This window comes from Macrobrachium rosenbergii, chromosome 5 (genome assembly GCF_040412425.1).
Source record: "Macrobrachium rosenbergii isolate ZJJX-2024 chromosome 5, ASM4041242v1, whole genome shotgun sequence".
In the NCBI taxonomy this organism is placed as follows: Eukaryota; Metazoa; Arthropoda; class Malacostraca; order Decapoda; family Palaemonidae; genus Macrobrachium; species Macrobrachium rosenbergii.
Genome location: NC_089745.1, coordinates 38,562,860 through 38,589,776, shown reverse-complemented (window position 1 = coordinate 38,589,776; position 26,917 = coordinate 38,562,860). Strand labels below are relative to the sequence as shown.

The window sequence follows — 26,917 nt, the reverse complement described above, 5'->3', positions numbered from 1 at the left end:
TCGAATGCAGGGAGAGTTACTGTTTTTCTTCTTTTGTTATGAATATTTTTACAATTTGTTAATTCATCATTTTAAAGATCACAGCTACAAGCCTTCAATCTTGCAAGACAAGTCCTTAGCTCTTTGCCATTTTGTTTTGCCTATTTTTACAATTTGTTAGTTTATCATTTCAAAGATTAAGACTGTAGGCCTACAATCTTGTAAGATAAATGCTCAATTCATTGTCAGTCAAACTGATATTGTTGGAAACACAACAGCATGGTCTTGTTTACACGTCGATGCAGTCTGTAATTATTTATCACCATAGAATTACGGCGTAATGTTATTGTTAGTTGTGCATGACGCAAAAATAAGGAAAATGCAGGTACTTAAAAGCATGAAAAGGCGGCTACAGTTGCCTTAACAGTATTTTTTATTTACATCACAAAAGACTTTCAATTTTTTTTTTTTACTTCCGTTAGCCAAAGGACAAAAGTAAACAATGATGAAAAATGATATAAAAATATATATATATATATATATATATATATATATATATATATATATATATATATATATATATATATATATATATATATATATATATATACTACTGCATGGAAGCTGTGGAACTGTATTACAGGAGCTAGTGAAAGATTTTGCTAGATAAGAAGTTTGAGACTGACCATTCCCTCTGTAGCTACTATTTAGCTCTTGAACTCTCATTTTTTGGGAACATTCAGTTCTCAACGGTTTTCCCCAGTCTGCAGTTTCCTTGTCAAATTACCAGTCTGCAAGCATCAGTCACTTCACACTCCATTTGTAACACCCTTTTCTTTTCCGAAAACTTGACTTTTCTTGTCAATCCTTCAAATAAAATACATCAATTCTATCGTAAACTTCCTGTGTCCAAAAATAAGACATACAACTCTTATCCTTGCGCTCAATTGGAATATACTTAGAAAATAAAATTTCGGCCAAAGGACAAGTGCTGGGACCTATGATGAGGTCATTCAGCGACGAAAATAATCTTGAAAAAATTGTTAGGAGAGGATGGACAGTAAGATGGAAGAATGATAATATGAAAGGAGGTAAATAGCACGAAGAGGGTTGCAGCTAGGGGTCGAAGGGACGCCGCAAAGAACCGTAAGTAACGCTGACAGTGCACTGCGTGAGGTGCACTGACGGCCCTAACCCCCTGCGGAAGTACTTTTCTTTACTCTCTCAGGCATTTTCCACAACTGGTTCACAATAAACATTTTACCTGCGCTCCCTCTACCTTATGTAAACAAGGATTACGCTTCCTGTGTCAATATTTCAACCACATACCTTAAATTGCTTGTAGAAACATTGTTTTCAAACATGGTAGCCACTGTATCATATCCTTCTTAATCTCAATGTGACCTTACTTTTTCTTTTACCTTGTTATTCGTGGTTGCTTGCTTGCTTTTGTTACGTGTTTACAGCTCCTGGTGTCGTCTAGGGGTTATTGAATAAGATCTGAAACTCCTACCCAAACGACTACAGTACATGCGATGTGAGCGCAGAAAACACTGTCCAAATCCTCTCCGCCAATTCCTCTTCTCTAAGTAGCATGACGAGAATCAAAGAGCAGAACCATAACTTCATTTATTTGGTGATGAATTTAAAAATAATAACATGGAGCACTTTTCATTTGTGGTATTCTTAAACTTTGTACCTAAACGGAACTTCTTTGGCTACGTGTGCCCACTTATCCATCCACTTCTGGAACTTCGCTTCCAGCTCAGGAGTGAAATAGCTGCTCCAGCCACCAGATTCACCTGGAAAAGTGTTGACATTTTAGCTTTCGTGATTTACTCGAGTTTTTCATCCTACAGGTTGGGTCCACGTGGTGGAAAAGCAGCAAACTTTAATGTACTCGTACGTGTAAGCAGTTAAATACGTAACAAATCCGTTTTGAAGACATAATTTGATCTTGAAAAACACAGCAGTTTAGAGCCATACTACGAACTGGAATTGGAATATGAAAATTTAGGCCAAAAGAAGCGCTGGGACCTATGACTAGGTCATTCAGCCTGAAGATAATGCTGAAACAATTGTTAGAAGAGGGTTAAGGAAAGTAAGACGGAAGAAAGAGAATATGAACGTCGGCAAAGTAAAAGGAATGAAAGTGGCTGCTGCTAGGGGCCGAAGGGACACTGCCAAGAGCCTTGAGTTATACCTACAGTGCACCGCGTGAGGTACACTGACGGCACTACCCTCTACGGGGGAGCCACACTAGGATCCTCTTCAAATGACAGTAAAAACAAGGAAGCAGATAAGAAGAACTGTTGTGTTTTTCAAGATTAAAGAATGCCTTTAGAACGGTTTTCAAACATTTTTAATTGTAGCAAACTTTAAACTTTGTTCTATGCTTCGGCCTATACGGCAACAGCTCATGCACGCAATAAACAGCAGAAAATTATAATTATTCACCTTTCCTGATGAACCCTTCTTCACCTTCGACGAAGCGCCCGATTCGGGTGGCTGCTTCGGTGGGGTCAGACGTGCCCCTCGCCTTCATGTTGGAGATCTTGGTGTGGTTTGCCACCGTCTGGAGCTGCCGTTCCGTCAGGGCCGTGTTTAGGAAATCGTCGAGGCGGCGAAGCTCCCTCAGGATGTCTTCTTTCATGTCTTCGTAGAATAAGAAGAGGACGTTCGGGTGGCTGCGCTGCGCCCAGCCTTCCGAGACGTGAAACCAGAATGGTCCCTGGGTGACTCCATGGGGAAGGAAAGTGGTCTTTCGTAAGGCTTTCTTGACAAAGTTATAAAATGCGTAGTCTCTTTCGTAAGATTTTCTTTACAAATTTAATTGAAAGCAATATTCATACTTCAAAAGAAAATTAGTATATACAAATAAGAGAGAGAGAGAGAGAGAGAGAGAGAGAGAGAGAGAGAGAGAGAGAGAAAGAGATTTAGGTGAAAGCAATATTCATTCTTCAAAAGAAAATTAGTATATACAAACAAATAGAGAGAGAGAGAGAGAGAGAGAGAGAGAGAGAGAGAGAGAGAGAGAGAGAGAGATTTAGTTGAAAACAATAATCGGTCTTCAAAAGAAAATTAGTATATACAAATAACAGAGAGAGAGAGAGAGAGAGAGAGAGAGAGAGAGAGAGAGAGAGAGAGAGAGAGAGAGAGAGATTTAATTGAAAACAACATTCAGTCTTGAGAAGAAAATTAGTAAAAATAACAGAGAGAGAGAGAGAGAGAGAGAGAGAGAGAGAGAGAGAGAGAGAGAGAGAGAGAGAGAGAGAGAGAGAGAGAGATTTAACTGAAAGCAATATTCCGTCTTCAAAAGACAATTACCACAACTAACAGACAGGGGGAAAAAATAGGAAATTAATGCTCACGTAGGTCTTGGCACCAGTAATCCACGAACTCGGCGAAGTCTCCGATAAACTCGGTACATCTGACCAGTCGTTGGTGATGGTAATAAGAGACGCAAGCGTCCTTCGGGTTCCGGGTGCAATAGACGACCTGAGAAAAAAAACATTTGGGGCAATTAAAAAACAGAAAATTTACGCCAAGTGTGACAACTAAGAAATGTCTCACAATGGAATGGAACGGAACATAAAACTTGGGCCTAAGGATCTATAAGGTCATTCAACGCTGAAAGGGAAACTGAGAGTAAAGAAGGGTTTGAAGGGTGTAACAGGAGGAAAACATCGCAACTGCACTATGCAACAATTGTTAAGAGAGGGTGGAAAGTAAGGTGGAAGGTAGAGAATATGAATGGAAGTATAGTAAAATAAATGAAAGGGGTTGCAACTTGGGCCCGAAGGGACGCTCTGCAAAGAATCCCAAGTAGTGTCTACAGTGCACCGCGTGAGGTGCACTCACGGCACTGCCTCCCTAAGGAGAATATCTCACTGCGGACATACATATGACAACTATCTTTCTTTATATTAAATCTTCAGCTGAAAACCTTTATGGACAGAGTCTAAGACTTATTATAAATCCAAGAGGGTTCTAAGTATATCTTAGTTTAACCAGAATCAGCCTGCAGAGAGAGAGAGAGAGAGAGAGAGAGAGAGAGAGAGAGAGAGAGGTGATAAATGAAGAAATAAGATGGAACAGAAAATAAAACCGATACACCTGAAATTCAGGAGACGTCAGCAGCAGAAAGAGCAACATGAATGAATTGGCTCTTCACTTAAATGTTTGATGCTGCCGTGATAAAAGTCGGGGCCTCTCACCTTGCAGGTGTCCAATAGATTTGGGTTGAGGTATGCGAATGGAAGGTGAGTTTTGATGGTGCGTGGTGAGGGGGCTCGCATCGTCACTTCTAGATGCAGTCCAACATCTCTGTGATCTCTTCCTGGGTTTCTTTCGTTGAAGGCGTCCACCGTAGGCTGGAAGGGTTTCAAATGTGGACCCTCTAAGGAATCGAATCTGTGGAAATTAAATTTATATCGTGCAAATGGAACCTCAAAAGTTCAAATGGAACTCGAAAGTTCAATTGGAATCTCAAAAATTCAATTGGAACCTCAAAACATCAACTGGAATCTCAAGAGATCAAGTGCAACCTCAAAAGTTTAACTGGAATCTCAAAAGTTCAATTAGAATCTTAAAAGTTAAACTGCAAAAGTTCAATTGGAACCTCAAAAGTCAAAATCTCAAAAGTTCAACTGGAATTGCGCAACTGGAATCTCAAAAGTTCAATTGACTAGAACCTCAAAAGTTCAACTGGAATATCAAAAGTTCAACTGGAATCTCAAAAGTTCAATTGGAACCTCAAAGAATTTCAATTGGAACCTCAAAAGTTCAATTGGAATATCATAAGTTCAACTGGAACCTCGAAAGTTCAACTGGAACCTCAAAAGTTCAATTGGAACCTCAGAAGTTCAACTGGAACCTCAAAAGTTCAATTGGAACCTCAAAAGCTCAAGCGAAGATGCAATGCATTACTACCCTAAAAACAATTTTCTTTTTATTTTAATAACTTACTTAAATTTTTATCCATTTATATTTATTAATTTGTTAATTTATTTTTCTTTTTTATTAACTGGTCTCCTCTTTCTGTATATCCTTTTACCTTCTGTAACTTCTTTCAAATGAACACCACATTCTTTGGGAGCTTCTTGAATTCACGTCAGTGGCCCCTGTGGTGTTCTTGTTCCATATGAATAGGGTTCATCTCGTGAATAATAATAATAATAATAATAATAATAATAATAATAATAATAATAATAATAATAATAATAATAATAATTCAAGCACTGGGGCATTTCAGGCTATTCAGAGCTTAAAATCTGAAAAGAGGGAGTTGGAGTGGTTGGACAGCACACGATAAAGAGATCCCGAAAATAGATCAGTAGTAATGCCTAGAGTACACCACGTGAGGTGCGCTAAAGGCAATAGCTCTTTACCAGCCTGGGAGAAAGATATAAATCATTCACTGCTTCCTTAGCAAAGGACAAATGTCCATTCAGTTAGAGAGAGAGAGAGAGAGAGAGAGAGAGAGAGAGAGAGAGAGAGAGAGAGAGAGAGAGAGAGAGCCCTGAAACTTTCAATATTCTATTCGCATCTGTTTCAAGAAATAGGTTACAGCCTCTTTTGGGGTCCAGCCCAGAGAGAGAGAGAGAGAGAGAGAGAGAGAGAGAGAGAGAGAGAGAGAGAGAGAGAGAGAGAGAGAGAGAGCTCTAAAATTCTTCCTATATTCTATTTCGCATCCATGTTTCATGAGATAGGTCTATAGCCTCCTTTGGGCTCAGTCCACACACACACACACAGAGAGAGAGAGAGAGAGAGAGAGAGAGAGAAATGAAACTCTTCCTAGATTCTATTTCGCATCTGTTGCAAGAAATAGGTTACAGTCTCCTTGGGGGTTCAGCCCAGAGAGAGAGAGAGAGAGAGAGAGAGAGAGAGAGAGAGAGAGAGAGAGAGAGAGAGAGAGAGAGAGCTCTGAAAATCTTCTTACATTCTATTTCTCATCTGTTCAAGAAACAAGTTACGGTCTCCTTTGGGCTCAGCCCACAGAGAGTGAGAGAGAGAGAGAGAGAGAGAGAGAGAGAGAGAGAGAGAGAGAGAGAGAGAGAGAGAGAGAGAGGAAACACTTACTCAATGAAAGGAGATCGGACGTCGAGGGCTAGATCCGTGTTAATGTCGACGCCATTTCTCATGGTCCAAATAATCTCTTGAAGCCAGGTCGTGCCACATTTAGGATGGGTCATTATAACCACATCGTCTTCTCTGAAGCTAAATAAATAACAAAAAAAAGTTCAGGATGAGTCTAAAGCTAACAAGAAAAAAAAAACGTACACTAAATGTGCCTCGCTGTAGAACTTCTCAGTTCCAGAGATCCTTTATTCCTAACATCGCTGGAGTGTGGAACAGTCTTCCTACTGAGGATGTACTGTAGTGCAATTTGAACCTCAAAATTCAAGCAAAGACGCAGTGCGTTACTAACCTAATACAATTCTCCTTGTATTTTAATAATTTATTTAAATTTTTATCTATTTATCTATTTATTTATTAATTTGTTTGTTATTTTTTCTTTCCCAAAAACTGATCTGTTCTTTCTGTATTTCCTATATTCTATTACTCTTTTCAAATGAACACAATATTCTTTGGAAGCTTCTTGAATTTTAAGTCAATGGCCCCTTTGGTGGGGTTGTTCCATATGAACAGAGGTTAAACTTCTGAATAATAATAATAATAATAATAATAATAATAATAATAATAATAATAATAATAATGAAACAAAGTCTTCAGGGGTCAGAAAATCAAGAGCATAAAAGACTTGCAAAATGTCAACACGGTTCGATTTCACAGAAATGACAGAACTGAATAATGATGAGGATAGTTACCAGAAATTGTAGTATTTGTCAGCAAACTTCGAGTACTGGGAAGGCATCACGTAGCCACTGGGCTGCACTCGAACAAGGCCTTCAGTGTACGCCAGGAACCTCTTCTGCAGTGGTTCCTCTTCAGACCTTTCCATTCGAGTTAGTTCAAAAGGAAAAGGTGACGCCATTTTCGAAGGGGCTTCTTCTTCTTCTTCCCTGGTGGTAGTCAGGCTTGTGGCTTCTTCTGTCAGTGACAGGTAGGAGTACTGAACAAATGTTTCTACGTACAGACCGCTAAAAAGATTGTTGTTATAAGATGTATGTAAGGATTATAGCAAGTATCGATATGAAGATATATATATATATATATATATATATATATATATATATATATATATATATATATATATATATATATATATATATAGAATCGAAGTAGAAGGCGGTTGCTTTAAACCTGATGAGCAACATCGAGTTAAGGGAGAAGGAGAATTCATTTATTTCCTTTCAATGTGCTTTACTACGCTGGCGTTTCATTTTTAATGGGAAAGCGTATGTTCAAACTAATGGTATGGCCATGGGATCTCCATTAGGTTTTACCTTCGCAAATATTTTTATGTGCTTCCTGGAGGAGCGCCTGTTGGACGATTGTCCTTTGGCTTGCCATCCCCTTTTTTACAGCAGATATGTTGATGACACCTTTCTGCTGCTTAGGAACAAAGGTCGAGCAGATGAATTCCTTGAATATGCCAACCAAGTGCATCCAAACATACTGTAAATTTTACAATCGAATATGAAAGTGAAAATAAATTGCCCTTCTTAGATATAATGGTTTCAAGACGTGATGATCATTTTAATCCTACGGTTTTTAGGGAAAAAACTTTTACCCGTCTGGGTTCTAATTTTTATAGTCATTGTCCCTTTAATTTTAAGTTCAATTCTGTCTACTCTCTTCCACAGGGCCTTTTGTTTAACATCTGATTGGAATAGTTTTCACGAGGAAATCTATATCTCCACCAATATTTTATTAACAACTGTTCCCCATCTGAGCTCTTTTACAAACGTTTGGGCAAATTTTTAAATATTTTTCATCCAAAACTCAAAATACCAAGAGTACCTAAACTATCTTCCTATGCAAGTGTCCCGCTTATCTATGATAAACACTTTTACCAAGACTTACGACAAGTAATAAACAAATATTTACCGGCTGTCGAATTAAAACTAATACCTAATACTCCAGTGACGAACAAATCTCTGTTTAAATATAAAGAAAGTCTGCACCCTTTGATGACCTCAGGAGTCATCTACCTGTTTAATTGGCCCAGACGTGACCTGGGGAAGTATGTGGGCTCCACTCGTAGGTTGCTGAAGGTGAGATTACTCTCAGCGTGGCGTATGTTACCGAACAGGTGCTAAATTATCAAACCCCGAATTTTCATGCATAAGAGACCACGGGAAAAAATGCAAATATCAATTACAAGGATTTTAAAATAATAAGCAAAGCTCCGAATGACCACCAGCTGTCAATACTAGAATCTCTTTTTATTAAATAACTAGTTCCCAATTAAATGCTCAGTCCACGTCAACAGCTCTCTACCTCTCGTGAGTTTCCGTTGGAACCAAAACGGACCCGAGTATCAAGCAGCTCTTGCCTTCAGCGCTATCTGGTAACATTGTTCCTTTCTATTGTGTTTCTTTTTATACTTTTATGCAAAAACTTTTTCATCGTTTTTTAAATCTGATTCTATTTTTAATTCTGTTATCTTTTTAATTTACAGCTTTGAAAATGGGACACATGGTTCTGAAACGTCAGCATAATAAAGCACATTGAAAGGGAATAAAGGAATTCTCCTTCTCCCCTAACCTGATGCTCTCTCTCTCTCTCTCTATATATATATATATATATATATATATATATATATATATATATATATATATATATAGATAGATAGATAGATTCGAAACTCACAGAATAAGTTATTTCTACAACCAGGATTACACTCAAGCCAAATTTGGGAAATATTACAAACAATGACAATACACAAGAATAGAACAGATAGAATTTAGGCCAAAGGCTAAGCGCTGAAACGAAAATTGACAGTAAAAAGCCATTAAAGGTGTCAAGATGAAAACCTTGCTGTTGCACTATGGAACAGTTGTTAGGTCAGAGTGGAAAGTAAGACGGAAGAGAGATGTTATGAAGGAAGGTAAACCATATTCTCTGGAAGCTTGAATTTCAAGTCAATGGCCCCTGTAGGCTTCTTCCATATATGAACAGGGGTTTATCTTCTGAATATAATAATAATAATAATAATAATAATAATAATAATAATAATAATAATAATAATAAAAAGTGGGAAGCGAACCATGATTAACATTGATATTCTCAAGAATAAATAAAGTGCAAAAACACATAAATTACATAACAAATGTCATCCTTATCAGACTATAAAACAACTAATCTATCGCAAGATAGATTACAACCGTCTGTCGCCAAGGGCTATATATCCATTTCGGGTGTAGGAATGACATTCCTTATCGTAACTGCGGACTTTACTCAAAATTTGATATAAACTGAATTGAACCGAATACAAATTTAGGCCAAAGACCAAGAGCTGGGACCCATCAGGTCATTCAGAGCTGTAAACAATACTGAAACAATTGTGAGGAGAGGGTGGAAAGTAAGATGGAAGAAAGGGAATATGAATGGAGGTACAGTGATAGGAATGAGAGGGGTTGCAGCTAGGGGCCTAAGGGACACTGCAAAGAACCTTATCAAGTAACAAGCTTGATGGTGCGCGCTACACTGCGCTGGAACCCGGCACTGCCCATCATGTCTCCCCTACCCTCCCGATCCCCTACCTGACCCGGCCCCACCCGGGGCGGACAAACAGGTTTGCAGGAGAAAGGTGGATGTTTCATGTCTCCCCTACCCTCCCAATCCCCTACCTACCCCACCCCAAGACAAACAAGAAAGATCCACACGGATTTTATTATTATAGATGCCTACAGTGCACGGCGTGAGGTGCACTGATGGCACTACTCTCCACTAATGGGTTTCACTTAAATCTTAAGCTCCGAAGGTTTCCAACACTCACTGAATCACACAAGTCTTGATGCTGATTACATATTACAAAGAGATCATTCCTTCAGGGCCAGTTATCAGTTATATAATTCGTTCCTTCTCACATGGAAGACACTTTCAGTTTAAAATGATTGATCAGTTCTTCAGTTCTTCTCGGCAATCTTTCAGATTTAACCTTCATTAAGTTTGGTAAGTGGTGTGATACGTAGTTCAGTCTCACAAAACATAAAGTTAAGCAAAATGCATCAAAAGATATCTCATAAAGTTTAGTTCCACAATATATAAAGTTAAGCAAAAACGCCATAACATATCTCATAAAGTTTAGCCCCACAATACATAAAGTTAAGCAAAAACACCAAAAGATATCTCATAAAGTTTAGCCCCACAATACATAAAGTTAACCAAAAACACCAAAAGATATCTCATAAAGTTTAGCCCCACAATACATAAAGTTAACCAAAAACACCAAAAGATATCTCATAACCATAAAGTTTAGCCCCACGATACGTAAAGTAAAGCAAAAACACAAAAGATATCTCATAAAGTTTAGTCCCACAATACATAAAGTTAAGCAAAATCACCAAAGATATCTCATTAAGTTTAGTCCCACAATACATAAAGTTAAGCAAAAACACCAAAAGATATCTCATAACTTACCAAAAACTCAAGTGTCTTTTACACTGTAAAGTAAATCCTTGGTTAAACGCCACCCTTGTACAACACCCTTCGTGAACACAACTGTGACTCTCGCCTGCTGATTCTACCACAAGGCTGCTGCTGGGCACGACCTTGAAGGCTCGGACATTGTGGGGATACCCTTACCCACCCCGCTGTACCCAATCACTTCCTATCTCCCTCTATCTCCCTGTATCACAAACACAAACACACATGCACATACACGCATATGTACATACATTCATACATAAATACATATACTTTTGCAGAGCTTAAAATTCCCCAAGAATATCATACAAATCTCGACCTCAAACACCATTAGTTGGTTTTTTCAGACAATTTATTTGTTTACTACGAACCAAACACTCATAAACAGGTTGATATTTTTGAAGCTAAAATGAGTTCCTCGATTCCCATTAATAGAAAAAATTCCACATTTAAAAGAGTACAGAATAAAATAATTGATTACATTACACAAACCGACAGTTATAGCGGTATGTCGTTCACAGAGCATTTCTTTCTGTCCAGTTGGCAACTGTAAACGTGCTCGAGGAGATAGTTCCCTCTTATTTAGACTCGGGGTCGATTCAAGGATCCACTTAGTTGGTCCTGCGCATACCCTTTAGGTCTTACGTATATCATTTAGACCTTTTAGACCTCGGGTATACCCTTTAGATCTTGTGTATATCACTTAGACTTTAGACCTTGGGTATACCCTTTAGAGCCTTTTAGACCTTGGGTATACCCTTTAGACCTTGGGTATACCATTTAGAGCCGTTTAGACCTTGGGTATACCCTTTAGACCTTGGGTATGTCCTTGAGACCTGGGGTATGCCATTTAGAGCCTTTAGACCATGGGTATACCTTTTAGACCTTGGGTATACCATTTAGAGACTTTAGGCCTTGGGTATATCTTTTAGGCCATGGGTAGGCTATACCATTTAGACCCTTTAGACCTTAGGTATACCCTTTTGGAAGGGAAAAAATAGGCCCTAAATAAAAAAAAAAAGGCTAAATAAGTAAAGGTCGGTCATTCTAACACGTCCTACCTTGAGTATTGGGAGGGCATTTTAGGAGGAATTGCAAGGTTTCGTAACTCCAAAGCCATTGTGACCGACCAGAAATGCTAGTTTATTGGTACTGTTTACATTAGCAACTAAAATTATCCCCAAAATTCCGAAAACCTTATGACAAAATCCGATTTTCTAAGCTTCTACTCAAAAACTAAGAGTAAAAATAAATAAATAAATAAATTAATTAATTAATATTCATAAAATTGACAGAATCAAGCTACATGGCAAGGCATGACCTTGGAAGTAACGTGACCTCGTTCTGATATTCTGGATGAGGGTTCGAATCCCGCTGCAGACATCAGAATTACTTCATTTTCTCGCATTTGCATCTAACGCTTTGCAGAGACAAGCATATCCAAAAAGAGTATGTGAGGAATTCGATAAGTTGACAGGACACTGACATACATATACATATACATACACATTCGACACACACACACACACACACACATATATATATATATATATATATATATATATATATATATATATATATATATATGTGTGTGTGTGTGTGTGTGTGTGTGTGTGTGTGTGTGTGTGTGTGTGTGTGTGTGTGTGTGGCAGCACAGCACAGGGTGGTGGTAATGGACTTGGAAATAAAGAACAGTAAGAGGTAGGCCTGCACGTGTCCCATCAACAATCTAGTGGTGGAAGCTGACACAGGAGGAAGCGAGGCAGGAATTTAAGGAGAGAGTATTGAGGGAAGTTTGATTGCTAGAGGGAGTGCAAGACTGGTGGAATCACAACAGTAAGGTGATAAAGAGAGTGGGTGGAGAGGTGTTGGGAAAGACATCTGTAAAGAAACCTCCTGACGATACGGAAACCTGGTGGTGGAACGATGAAGTGAAAGAGGTGGTGAAAGCCAAAAAAGATGCAAAAAGGATCTGGGAAAAGTATGGACAGCTCTTTAAGAGGATAAGGAGAGGTACTAAAGACATAAGAAACAAGAGTAAAGAAGGCAGTTGCACAAGAAAAGGCACGAGCATTAGATAACATGTACAAAGAGCTGGAAATACCTGAGGGGGAGAGAAAAATTCACAGAATTGCAAAGTAGAGGGACAAGAACAACATAGACTACTCCCATATAAAACAGGTTAAGGATGGGAATGGAGTGGTTTTATGCAACGAGGATAAGATAAAGAAGAGGTGGAAAGAATATTATGAACACTGTTAAATGAAGAAAATCCTAGAAAATTCTTTGAAGATGGATTCCAGAACCTTGGTATGACACATAGTACTAGCAGGAAGGAAGTAAAGAAGGCACTAAAGAAGATGAAAAATGGTAAAGCAATAGGAACAGATGGAATTCCTACAGAGGTGTGGAAGAGCCTGGGAGAAGAAGGAATAGATATGCTGTGCGACCTAGCAAAGAAAATAGGAAAAGATACCAAAAGAATGGAGAGAAAACTTTATTGTGCCTATCTATAAAGAGAAAGGTGACATCCAGGGCTGTGCAAACTACAGAGGAATAAAGTTAATGTCTCACAACATGAAAATCTGGGAAAGAATAATGGATCAAAGAATTAGAGAAGAAGCATCTGTAGGTGAAGAATAGTTTGGTTTCATGCCAGGAAGAGAAACAACAGATGCAGTGTTTGCCCTCCGACAAATGAAAGAAAAACACTGGGAAAAGCAGAAAGGACTGCACATAGTATTCATAGATATGGAAAAGGCATACAATTGAGTACCACGCCAAGAGGTTTGGAAGTGCATGCGAGTCAAAGGAACACCGGAGAAGTATGTGAAGTTGGTCCATGATATGTAGGAAGGAGCAAAAACGCAGGTTAGAAGCAGTGTTAGGTTAACTGAATGGATACCAGTAAGAGTTGGTTCACATCATGGATCTGCTTTAAGTCCATATCTTTTTGACCTGATAATGAGCGTGCTGTCCCAAGGAATAAGGATGTTGTTTGCTGATGACAGCGTGTTATGCGGCACCAACAAAAGGGGTAGTGTAGTCAAAACTAGAGCAATGGAGGAAGGTACTGGAAGACAGAGGTTTAAAGATCAGTAGGAGGATGACTGAATACCTAAGTTTTAATGAAGATCAAGAATCCGAGACTAGTATGGAAGGGACAAGGTTGAACCGAGCAGAAAAATTCAAGTATCTTGGTTCAGCAGTGGCTGATGATGGAAATTTGGATGCAGAAATAACACGAAGAGTGCATGCTGGATGGAAAAATTGGAGAAAGGTGTCAGGTGTCTTATGCGACCGCAGAATCAATATAAAGGTTAAAGGAAGAGTGTATGGTTAATGGAAGAGTGTAAAAGACAGTAGTGAGACCAACTTTGATGTATGGCTGGTAAGGAGAGTGCAAGAGAAGAAATTGGATGCAGCAGAGATGAAAATGCTCGGGTGGATGTGTGGAGTAACAAAAATGGACAGGATCAAAAATGAAAGAATAAGAGGAACTAATAAAGTCATAGAACTATCAAAGAAGGTCCAGGAAAGAAGACTGCAGTGGTATGGCCATGTGATGAGAAGAGAAGAGACATATGTAGGGAGGAGAGTGATGCAGCTGGAGGTGCCTGATGGGAGAGCAAGAGGAAGACCAAAACGAAGGTGGGTGGATGTGTAAGAGCCCGACATCGTCTCTTCCAAACACGTGTGTGTTCGTGCGTTCGTCAATCGTCATCCATCGGAGTGAACAAGACAAAACAAGAGCATCTCGTTTTCTTTCTCTAACGGAGCGCGACTTCAACCATACAATATTTCCGCCTGTTTCTCTCTAACCATTGTTGTCTTGATTTATGTACAATCACCACTACTTGCATTACCATGCAAGCATTCTAATCATGTACTCATAATGATCCACCGAATCTTCTGTATCAAACTGTATGTATGTTTCTGTTTGTGAAGACGACAAACGTCTCGCCATTTCACATATATTATGCTACTGCATTGTATTCATTAATCTGTCTTGAATCTCATGCAATTGGCCACATGTGGAATTTCCTGGCCTTTCCATTGATATATGTTTCATCACTGTATGTTAATCATGTCTCTCAATATCGCCATCTGTTTGTCTGCCGACAAACACAGATGCCCGAATCTGTACCTCTGTTTTCACCCGTCTGTGTGTAGATGCTACTTTACCGCTCGCACACGTCGATAACATCTTCGAAGATTCTGTACATTCCTTTACGGGCTGCTCTAGAAGCATGCGGCCCGTGCTGGCACAAGGCCAGCTAAATCTAAAACAACAACATGTACATTCCTTACGGGCTGCTCTAGGAGCAAGAAGTAGACCTTGGGAGCAAGAGCCCGTGCTGGCACAAGGCTAGGTAAATCTAAAACAACAACTGTACATTCATCTCAGTAAGGAACTACCAATAAACCAGTTAACACCCGGCCAGTATGTCACTCAATCCCCAGTCCTTACAGATGTAGTTAGAGAAGATCTGAGAGACAAACAATTGTCAGAGGACGATGTGTTTGACCGAGCCAGGTGGACGAAAGCTGTAAGAAACATTCACCCCAAATAGAAGTGGGAAAAGTTGTGTATGTATATGTGTATATATACATATACAATATATATATATATATATATATATCTATAATATATAATGTATATATATATATATATATATATATATATATATATATATATATATATATATATATATATGTGTGTGTGTGTGTGTGTAAATGAACAGTCAACAGTTGAAAGTAAGAGAAGAGAGAAAGACATGCTAAGTGCAAATATACAACCTCGCCCTGATACGAATACATCATGCCTTTAGAAGGAGAGAAAAAACACGAAACTGATCACGCAAATCATGATGACTTGGTCGTCCGTGACACTGCGTGACTGACGGCGAATTAGAAACCGAATGTCGATGATCGTGAACGTGTGATGTTACTACCACTTTTTAGGGAACGAGTTTGCAAAGGAACGTCCTCCTCCTGGGCACTGTTACAGTTCTTCATAATAACCTCACCTTATTCTCGTTCCATTTTCGTTTCGTATCGCTTTCATTATTAGTTTGGTTATCGCGAAGAAAATCGACTACTGAAAGTTTTTGGGCGCTGTCACGGCTGTCCTTCACAACCTCGTCACATATTTACACGTATTCTCGTTCCATTTTCGCTTCCATATCGACTTCAGTTATCGAAGATCCCTTTGTTTATTACAGTTTGGACATTTATATTAATATCGGCTTTGAAAATCGAATCTGAACATTTTTCTTAACGGTAATGGACGAAGCACTCCCTCCCTTCTCACCACCTACCGAAGACGGGACGACCAGCTATCTGCTCGTCCTCATCAGGCTAGTGCTGACTTTTTTCTTCATCCCTCCTACGAATATCATCGGCTGGGTCACGCTGGGAGTTACGGTGCGCATCTACAACAGGCTGACCTGTCCTCACTGTCGCAGCAAAGTCAGCATGAAGGGCAAGACGGTTATCATAACAGGAGCCAATAAAGGTAAGTTTCTACTCGAGTTGTTGTGATCTCACTTCAGGATAGGCCTATGAGTTTTGTTTTGTATTTCACTGAATTGGGGGAGCTATACTCAATCTGGTAATGAATAGATCACCGATTATTTAAAATCGAAAGCTAGTTGAAACTGGCACACACACACATACACAAAATTAATATGCAGACAAACATTAATTGAAAAACCTTGTGCGGTGTGCGTTCAGAAAACGAACTTATTTGACATACTGCTATTACGGTACTACTAGTACTAAGCTACTACTGGCCTGATAATAGTAACAACATGACTAATATCACTAACATTAGTAACCGATATGCCCTTACGTCTAAAAGTTTAATTTTCTGGGTTCCAAATTGCTTTACAAATCAGTTTTCCTACCATATTCAGTCATACATACTCTAACATTTTTTAAGGAAGAATAATAGTTGATTACATGGATTAAAGCACACTACCTATGTTGGTATAGGCGGCTGCCATTTTGTGTTCATTCTACTTCGAGGCTCGTAATTTGTTAGCCTAGGCCTAAGCTGCTTTCACTTCTAAATGAGACGTCAGGGCTTAGGACTGGGTGATGCTGCCATCCGTTTTCTGTTATTTACAAATTCCTGCTTCTTTTGTTAAAGAGGTTTGTTGATAAACATGACTGATAGTTTTCTTGCTCATTCTGAACACATTAATGTAATGTCATGAATTTTAATCTCAAAAGTAAAATGCAATTCCTTTTCCATAGACAGCAGACCATTTTGATCTGAAGGTTTACGCTGTAAGACAAAATTTGATATATTCCAATTATTTTCATCATAAAGATTGATCTTTCATGGTTCGATATTACCGACAATTCTCGGCTCCTAACTTTGAATAAATGACGAGGCCTAATATTCTGTCAACCCACATCGCGGAGAATGAGCATTCTGTCTATCGTGACTCTCTAAGTATGTCTATCTTTAAGATAATTGAATATAAACTTTTCCATTTTCGTATTCGTTTTTGTAATTTAATCTCCAGGTTTTCTTTTTGACTCTAACTAGACCACCCGTGACCCGTTGGGTCACTTAGTGTTGAAAATTTGGGGAGGGGAGGGGAAGGGAAGGAGGAAGGGGAGTGGGAGGGAAGGGGGAGTGGGGAAAGAGGAAGTCTACGGGCAGCACCAGCCCTGTTTAACTTCTGGTGTGCAAACAAACAAACAAACGTTTCAGAGTTTTAGTATTATATAGAAGAAATCTCCTCTGGCCTTCTGAGAAACTTTGGTCTAATGAAGATGGCAGCATCAAATTATCTAGAGATTCTGTGACTTTGTGGCCTCATATTTGAATCTTTGCGCAATGCTACGATATATGCTCCTCTTTCTTACAGTAGTAATAATAATAATAATAATAATAATACCTCAATCTCTTTGTATGCTTTTGTAAATTTTACGTGAAAAGATAGCAGCTTTACCACAAATGGCTACGCATGTCAGACATATTGTTCCCTAATGCAATTATATTTTCAAGTCTAACGTAATGCACTGCTGTAAGTCAATAGTTGTGGTACCTGTAAAGGTAGAGTATTTATGAACAGAACGTCATCGAAAGGCTTCTGCCAAATTTATACAAGACTGGATATTATTTTCGTCGATTTTTAAAGTTCTCGACACTATAATAGTAAATCTTATAATCAACCCTCATCCAGCTATACAGATTTGGTCAGCTGCTAAGTCAATAAGTAAAATGAAGGTTTTAAGTCCACGAAATTATTTTTATTGGGTGAAAAGGATGCGATTATGGATAAGAAAAAGATTTTTGGGAATAGCCTACTATTTTCCCACATTTATTTACTAAAGGAATATATATTTGTAAGCACTTCAAGACATTTTTATTATTTCAGATATAAATTCAAAGACGAGAGCAAGATTTATTAGTCTCATAAGTAACAATCCTTTTCACGTATGTATCTTGATGAGAGAGAGAGAGATTTGCTTTCTTACACAATCCATACACACCTACACGAATGAGGGGGGGGGGAGAGAAACATCTGCTTTTTAATACAATACATACACACCAACAACAGAGAGAGAGAGAGAGAGAGAGAGAGAGAGAGAGAGAGAGAGAGAGAGAGAGAGAGAGAGAGAGGTATGACTTTTAATTCCACGGTTTCCTACTATTGCAGGAATTGGGTTAGAAACGGCACGAGATCTTGCACGCAGAGGAGCCAACGTCATCCTCGCCTGCCGGAACGTTATCAGTGCGAACATGGCTCGCGGTAAGTATTAGTACCAGTACGTAGGCCTTCACCTAACGTGCAAAATATGTTTATAATATAAAATCTCCTTCTATTTTGGAGGTTTGTTAAACCCGTATTTCGTTTCTGATTCATCAGTTCGTCTTAATTAATAAGAGGCCACGTAAGCCTATTTCATTTCGCTGCTGGTTTACCCGACTCCACTCCTACCATTATGATGCAAGGCTTTGGTGACATTGTGCAACCGCTTTTATATTTAATATACTCACTCATTTACATGGTATTCCGTTCACACTGTCTGAGGAGCATCCAATGATTCAGATTATATAAAATTCAGTGTTGATTTTGATGATTAAACGAGTGCTGAGAGGTAGGCCTAAGCGTAATGCTTCGGTAGACGATCGTCGCGCTAAATGTCTTTTCTTTGTGCAAGTCTGAAGGAATTAGTTCTAGCAGTGTGTAAAATGTAAAATGAATTCTAATAAGTACAAAAAGTAGCTCCGTTGCCCTGACTCTTGCAACGTTTAGAGATGTTTCCATTTTCTATGACTGCCATCATGCTAAATTCAGGATGACTTAAGCATTTTACATTTTTCTGTGACTCCTCTTGGATGCCAACCAGAGAAGGGTTCCATTTTCACTACCTTCTCATTACGTTCCCAGTGCCCCAGGAATTCAAACGACCTTCACTGTTAATACCTAGAAATCTTTTTAACTTACTACATATGCAACTATTACCTTCAATATTAAAACAAGTAAAATGTGCGCCGAAGTTTCTTCGGCGCAGTAGAGTTTTCTGTATGAGCCGCGGCCCATGAAACTTTCAGCCACGGCCCGGTGGTGGCCTGTTTTATAGCGTTGCCAGACGCAGGATTATGGCTTACTTTAACCTTAAATAAAATAAAAACTACTGAGGTTAGAGGGCCACAAATTGGTATTTGATGATTGGAGGGTGGATGATCAACATACCAATTTGTAGCCCTCTAGCCCCCGTAGTTTTTAAGATCTGAGGGCGGACAGAAAAAGTGCGGACGGACAGACAAATAAATAGCCATCTCAATAGTTTTCTTTTACAGAAAACTAATAAACGACAATTACGTATCTAAAATCAGACGCGTGATTGCTCTCACACAAACCTCAAAAAGACACAGTCACTGCATGAAGGATGGACGTCGTTCTAGGAAACGAGAGAAACTGGAGTAGAAACGTTTAGGTGACAAAGACTGAGAATGGGAGAGAGAGAGAGAGAGAGAGAGAGAGAGAGAATCTTCATGGCAAGCGGATCACAATATTTATTTTTCGCAGACGACATACTCAGCACAGCTACGGGAAAGGTTGAGGTGCACGAAATCGACGTCTCCTCCATGGCCTCCGTCAGGAAGTTTGCCAAGATTTTCCAGAATAGAAAGGTAACTGAATCGTCAACGTGGGCACAAGAAGCCATGAAATGCGAAAAAATACCACTGAATAAATGAGATATGCCTAAGTGAACAGCAAAAGGTTGAAGTTCTGAAATGAATTAACCGAAAAAACCGAATTCTGATTGAGTAATTAGCTTTCAGTAATGTTTCTCTCTTTGTAAAAACAGGTAGACGTCCTGGTCAACAACGCAGGCGTGGCGGACATCCCCCAAGAAATCACAGACGAAGGGTTGGAACTCACTGTGGCTACCAATCACCTCGGCCATTTTCTGCTCACGCACCTCCTCATGCGTAAGGTCTAGTTTTCCATTTGGTTTAGAGAAGCAACACTTTCTTATTGAGTCTTATCAATTCACGAACTGGTTGAAATGTTTACTTCCTCTACGGGGGGAGGGGGTATCGCTTACAATGTCTATTGCGCGGCACACTGTAGACGGTACTATGAAGTTTCTTTACAGAGTCCCTTGAGAAGAAATTTACGATAGTAGTGTCTGTGTTATGGCCCTTTCAGCTGAGACCTGACGATGAGCTAGAAAAGGTACACTCACATGCTTGCTAGACCGAATTAGGGAGCCGTTAAAAAGAATCTCTCCGACTACTACTACTCATCTCTGAAGGAACTTAAAAATATAGACGGAACTGAGAATGGGAAGGAATTTATCAAAAATATCTGGCATACAGAGACGACAAACTTAAATAAACTCAAGCAAATGAGAAACAGAACGCGTAAAGGAGCCGTTTCAACGGCAATTCTCTCGTACTACTACTAAATATTCCAACGCCATGCAAAGGAATTTAATGACCTCACGTTCTCGCGAGACAGTCATAATGATTCTTTAAAGATTGATGCCTTGACTGGCTTGCTAAACATCATTTCATTGCATATACTCAGAGGTGGCTCATGATATTTAAAGTGTACAGTATTATAAATTACTCAACATGAGTTGCAGTCACACCAACTGCGTCTAATCCTATTAAATTACTCTTCAGATTTTTAAATGAGTCAGGTGTTTGTCTGAAACCTTGCTGTGGAGAGATTCGTGCAACTGGTTTTGTTCTACCGTCCTCCACAGATAGATAGCTCTTCCACGACGGTAAATGGCGGTCAGATGCACCTCTCGACAGATATCTGGCAAAGCTGCAGTGGATTAGTACCATAAATTAATAAATCATAAAGTAAATAGAAGTGTAAATTATTAAAATACAAGGTGAATTGTATTCTAATAATCTATTTATATTTCTGTCTACTGACTTATTGATTTATCAATCAACTTTTTTTCTAATAACTAATCTCTTTCTGTATTTCCTAGATTATCTTCTGTAACTTCTTTCAGATGAACACCTGTAGGTCTGTTTCATACGAATAGGGGTATTATCTTCTGAATAATAATAATAATAATAATAATAATAATAATAATAATAATAATAAAACTGGCATATAATAATAAAATCTAATGGTCTCAATTAGGTCGTCCGCTCCTTCATTGTCTGATATACTCGAAAATATTGAAGAGTATTTATATATTTATTTTTACAATATTTCTGTTATTTACATTTGTTTATTTTTTTTTACAATATTCCTGTTTATTGCAAGACAAAATCAACAGTCGCATTCAAAGCTATTTCCATAAGCCTCGCCAAATTTGCCTCTCGTCACTGACGGCACCGAAAAATTAATGATTTTAAAAGTTTTGCAAGTAACTCCTCTGATATTCATAGGGTGGCAAAAAGAGTAACGCATGTGAAACTAAAAAAAAAAAAAGACAATTAGACAAAAAATACGCAAAAATAAGTCATCAGTGAAAGATGACTTCCTTTTCAAGGGGTAATAGACATTAGGGGGTGACTTCAAGAGGGCTATTCACACAACATAGGCCGTTTCACACCATCATAAGCCTATTCACACCAACTTGGGACTACTCACACCAACATAAGCTTCGTTACACCAACATACGACTATTCACACCAACAAAATATAACTTCATAAGTCTCATCACTTCCAAGAAGCATAATTTTCTGCATCTCTCTCCTTCTAATTTATTTCACGACTCTTTCCAGCGAACCTGAAAGAAGCGTCTGGCCGGATAATCCACCTGACCTCGATCGGTCACACTTGGGTCAAGAACGTCAAGGAACTCGACCTTGAGAACGACATGAAGTTCGAGTACGACCGCCCGCTGAAGACCCTGGAGATCTATGCCGCCACCAAGCTCTTCAACGTCCTGTTCTCCAACGAGCTTTGTCGGAAGCTGCAGGGAACCGGTGAGTTTGTGGTGTGGAGAGGCCTGTGTTAGTGTGAATAGGACTATGATGGTGTGAATGGCCTATGCTGGTGTGAATGGGCCTATGTTGGTGTGAATACGACTATGATGGTGTGAATAGGCCTATGTTATGGTGGTGTGAATAGGCCTGTCGGTATGAATAAGCCTATGTTGGTGTGAATAGCCGTACGCTGGTCTGAAAGACCTATGTACTGTAGGTGTGAAGAGTCCTGTGTTGATGTGAACAGGCCTATGATGGCTTGAATAGTCATATTTTGGTGTGAATAGGCTTATGATGGCTTGAATAATCCTATGTCGTGTGTATACTTTTATGTTGGCATGAATAGCCCTATGCTCGTGTGAAGTCCTAGGTTGGTGATGTTGGTGTGAAGAAACCTAAGATGGTATGAATAAGCCCGTGTTGGTGTGAAGAGGCCTATGATGGCTTGAATAGACCTATGTTGGTGTGAACAGACCATAGTCAAGTTCAGTCTCCCTTGAATGTTAATGAATTTGGTTTCACTACATATGAAACTGTGAAATGACAGAGAGAACATTAAGGTAAAAGAAATTATGAAAAATCTCTCTCTCCCATACACACACACACAATATATTATATATATATATATATATATATATATATATATATATATATATATATATTCCAGCCTAACAAAATACACATGTTAATTACAGGTGTTACGAGTAATTCGGTCCATCCAGGTGTGGTGGACACCGACATCTTCATCCCCATGAACTCCCGCGTGTGGTATGGCTTCTTCATTAAGCTCTTCGTGAGTGCGTATGCCAAGGTACGTGTATATAGTCTAGAGTACTTTTAGGTTTCTGTAATGGTTATCACCATTACAATAGTGTGAAAATGGCGTACTTTACGATCAACAACCGGAAATGAAAAGTTCAACTGTAAATATTATTATTGTAATGTGGTACTATCATTTTACAAACGATACGATCGTTCCAATTAAAAGAACATAAAATTTAGGCCTAAAGGGACCTATGAAGAGGTCATCCAGCGATGAAAATATTGTTGGAACAATTGTCAGGAGATAACTGAGGAAAGTAAGATGGAAGAAAGAGAATATGACTGGAGGAGGTACATTAAAAGGAATGACTTAGGTTAATTAGCAGAAATTCACTCAAGATTTAGTGGATGGTAAAAATATACGGATATTCTAAAACTATTTTCTATTCAAGTACTGAGCCAGACCTTTACTTAAGAAATTATATATATATATATATATATATATATATATATATATATATATATATATATATATATATATATATATATATATATATATATATATATATATATATATATATATATATATATATATATATATATAATATAAAACGCAAAACCGACAATTTTTTTTCGTAAGGAAAGGTCATCTCACTAATTGATGCAACTAATCAGATTAAGATGAAATACATTAATTCTGACTCTTATCTCTTTAGTTATCCGACTCTTGTATACACACGCACGCATAATATATATATATATATATGATATATATTGGGGAAACTATATATATATTATATAATTCCTTGGGTGCATTGCTATTATACAGTATATATATAATATGAGATATTATACAGTATATATATATATATATATATATATATATATATATATATATATATATATATATATATACTAATTACTTCTCGCCCTTTTACCAGAGCCCAGCCGAAGGGGCCAAACCACCATCCACGTAGCCGTGTCAGAGAACCTCAAGAGCGTGTCCGGAAAGTACTTCCAGGATTGCAAGGTAAGACTGCTGGCTGCAGGAAACGGATGAGGGATTAATGTCTGGATGAAGGAGAGGTTTGAAGGATTAGATGAGAGGATAAATTGTTCCTTAATAACAGGATATGGATGATACGGATGACTGAAGAGACTGGGAATTAAGGGGATAACATTTCACAACTTACTAGATTAAGTCGATGGCACGATTTTGTTTAAGAAAGTTATTACAGTATTAACAAAAGGACTTATTTAGGAAGACCTCAGTGGGTTTAGACAAGGAAGAGGATATATGGATCAAGTTTTCTTACGAGTTAAGTGAAAAGTTTCAAAGTAAACGGTGAAAGTTCAGAGTAATAGGTAAAAAGTAAAAGGTGAAAGGTCAAAGTAATAAATAAAGGTTAAAGGTGAAAGGTCAAAGTTAATAGTTAAAAGTAAAAGGTCCATTACGTAAAAATGAAAGGTCAAGGTAATAGGTAAAAGTAAAAGGTGAAAGGTCAAAGTAATAAGTAAAAGTAACAGACCAAAGTAATAGGTAAATGGTCAAAGTAATAGGTAAAAGATAGAGTAGTGGGTAAAAGTAAAATGTCAAAATAATATGTAAAAGTAAACTGTCAAAGTAGTAGGTAAAAGTAAAAAGTCAAAGTAACAGATAAAAGTAAAAGGTGAAAGGTCAAAGTAAAAGATAAAAGTAAAAGATCAAAGTAAAAGGTAAATGGTCAAAGTAATAGGTAAAAGGTCAAAGTAATAAGTAAAAGTAAAGTGTCAAAGTAAAAGGTGAAAGGTCAAAGTAATAGGTAAAAGTAAAAGGCGAAAGGTCAAAGCAATAGGTAAAAGTAAAAGATCAAAGGATTGGGTAAATGGTCAAAGTAATAAGTAAAAAGTCAAAGTAAGAGGTAAAAGTAGAAGGTCAAAGTAATAGGTAAATGGTCACAGTGCTAGGTAAAAGGTCAAAGTAATAGGCAAAAGTAAAATGTCAAAGTAATAGGTAAAAGTAAAAGATCACAGTAAAAGATAAAAATAAAAGGTGAAAGGTCAAAGTAATAGGTAAAAGTAAAAGGTGAAAGGCCAAAGTAATAGGTAAAAGTAAAAGGTGAAAGGTCAAAGTAACATAAAAGTAAAAGGTTAAAGTAATAGGCAATGGTAAAAGGTGAAAGGTAAAAGTAAAAGATCAACGTCGGTAAATGGTCAAAGCAATAGGTAAAAGGCCAACATAATAGGTAAAATTAGAAAGTCAAAGTAGTAAGTAAAAGTAAAAGGTCAAAGTAAAAAGTCGAAGGTCAACGGTAAAAGTAAAAGGTTGAATGCCTACGTGGCTACCATGGACCTAGAAAAAAAAAGATAATAAAAAAAGCTTAATAAAAATCTTTACGTCTTCTTGACATAACAAGTGCAGTATATATAAAATTCGGTTGCCAATCATGAAAGAGTGTGGAACGACTGATGTTTGTAGATGAAACTGCGCTGACTGGAGAAAGCCAGTGAAAGAACTCGAAAGCGTATGTAAGAGGATCAAGTTAAAGAGTATATGTGCGCAAAGAATAAGCATACAAAGGTAAATAATTGAATGGCTGAAAGTGTGACCAGAAACAGGTGAAGTGAAGGAGGTAATAAGCTACTGTTAGAAAGTATGAGTATGCTGAGCCAACTCTCCTTTGCGGAAGTAAAGAAAAATTGAAAGATGGGAAATCTAGACACGCATCAGTCACAAAAAAGTTTGATAGATTAAGTGGAAAGACAGTTCAGTGTTCTGTGATGGTTTGGTCCTGTGGGAAGAATGGAGGATGATAAGTAGGTGAAAAGTGTTTAAATAATTACTTTAATATTCGTTTTTCTCTCCCGCAGGAGGCCGCGCCCTCTGCTCTGGCCCTTGACGAAGGCCTGGCCAAGAAAGTCTGGGAGATGAGCGAGCGCCTAGTCCAGCTGCAGCCACAGGAACGGACGATCTGAGAGAGAGAGAGAGAGAGAGAGAGAGAGAGAGAGAGAGAGAGAGAGAGAGAGAGAGAGAGAGAGAGAGAGCTGCCCAATACACCCAACGCCGCCCGTCAGTGAACTGTAAACGTGGGCTCGCAGCTGCTGATGCAGTCGTCAATTTAATGCAACACAGCTGCTGGAATGGTCTCCCCCCCTTCCCAATTTGCAACAGCTGCATGCATTAAAAAGGATTAGTGTTCTGATACTCGTCCCCCTCCCCCCTAAAAATAAAGATGGGAGTTTGTTTTGGAAAATAGATGGACGATTTGTCAGGTTGTAAGTAAACCTTTGCGAAAACAGCCCCCGCCCCGCCCCCCAAAAAAGTTTTTGTTTGGTAAAACTTTTGATTTTTCTTGTTGCCTAAAGTGTATAAATAAAGTGATCAACATAGTTTTTCCAGTTCTTTATATTAATCCTTTCCTGTGCACAAGTTGGTTTATTCAATGTATATCATGTGGCAAATACATACATACACACACACACACACACACACACATATATATATATATATATATATATATATATATATATATATATATATATATATATATATATATATATATATATATATATATATATATATATATATTACAGTATATATATATATATAAAATGTATTTCCATTACAATTTCTAAGCCTGTGTCACGTACTCACAATATAGTTCGTATAAATATAGCTAGGTCAACAAATTACACACATATATATATATATATATATATATATATATATATATATATATATATATATATATATATACATATATATATATATATATATATATATATATATATATATATAAAATATATATATATATATATATATATATATATATATATATATATATATATATATGTATATACCTGGTTATGTTGTCGTTACTAGAAAACTTCAATTCAAGGAGGAACAGGACAGCCAGAAGACGTGGTAAAATTGCAGACATTGTTTTCTTAGAATAGAGCAGAGGCAGAGCCGAGCTTTCGGGAATACATGATTTTTCCCATCATCAGGGTCACTTATCTATCTATAGAATTACATAAAAAAATAAAGAGAAACAGTAAGAAAACTATACAGATTGACTAAATCTAAAAGTATCAAAAGTTATAATAGACAAAACTTTTAAAATACATAATATAAAGTAAAAAAGGAACATAACCTAAGTTAACTGCAAATCAAAACTGACAAAGGAGCAATGACTAAGTAATAAC

The 26,917-nt window shown here is 37.8% G+C and overlaps 2 protein-coding genes across 6 annotated transcripts; one reads left to right on the top strand and one right to left on the bottom strand.

Annotated features, from left to right (window-relative positions):
• Window positions 1–1,595: 1,595 nt before the first annotated feature.
• LOC136838677 (sulfotransferase 1C4-like) lies at window positions 1,596–15,969 on the bottom strand. Of its 3 annotated transcripts, none has more exons than XM_067104057.1 (7): window positions 15,858–15,969; window positions 6,810–7,082; window positions 6,061–6,198; window positions 4,197–4,392; window positions 3,351–3,477; window positions 2,437–2,718; window positions 1,596–1,781 (listed from the first exon to the last, which is right to left on the bottom strand). In XM_067104057.1, exons 2-7 carry the CDS (start codon window positions 6,974–6,976, stop codon window positions 1,666–1,668), a joined length of 1,026 nt encoding a protein of 341 aa, XP_066960158.1. In that variant the 5' UTR covers window positions 6,977–7,082; window positions 15,858–15,969; the 3' UTR covers window positions 1,596–1,665. The 3 variants fall into 3 exon arrangements, with proteins under 3 accessions (XP_066960158.1, XP_066960159.1, XP_066960157.1); XM_067104058.1 differs by lacking the exon at window positions 15,858–15,969 and adding an exon at window positions 10,531–10,670; XM_067104056.1 differs by lacking the exon at window positions 15,858–15,969 and adding an exon at window positions 10,531–10,649 and having other exon boundaries at window positions 6,810–7,032.
• On the top strand, window positions 14,807–26,105 carry LOC136838678 (retinol dehydrogenase 13-like). 3 transcript variants are annotated; one of them, XR_010853083.1, is made up of 9 exons: window positions 14,807–14,943; window positions 15,762–16,054; window positions 18,216–18,308; window positions 19,593–19,696; window positions 19,876–19,999; window positions 21,767–21,970; window positions 22,666–22,781; window positions 23,674–23,762; window positions 25,583–26,105. XR_010853083.1 is itself a non-coding variant. In XM_067104060.1 (8 exons), exons 1-8 carry the CDS (start codon window positions 15,823–15,825, stop codon window positions 25,685–25,687), a joined length of 1,071 nt encoding a protein of 356 aa, XP_066960161.1. In that variant the 5' UTR covers window positions 15,687–15,822; the 3' UTR covers window positions 25,688–25,829. The 3 variants fall into 3 exon arrangements, 1 of the variants encoding a protein (XP_066960161.1); XR_010853082.1 differs by lacking the exon at window positions 14,807–14,943 and having other exon boundaries at window positions 15,450–16,054; XM_067104060.1 differs by lacking the exon at window positions 14,807–14,943 and having other exon boundaries at window positions 15,687–16,054; window positions 22,666–22,787; window positions 23,676–23,762; window positions 25,583–25,829.
• Window positions 26,106–26,917: the final 812 nt, after the last annotated feature.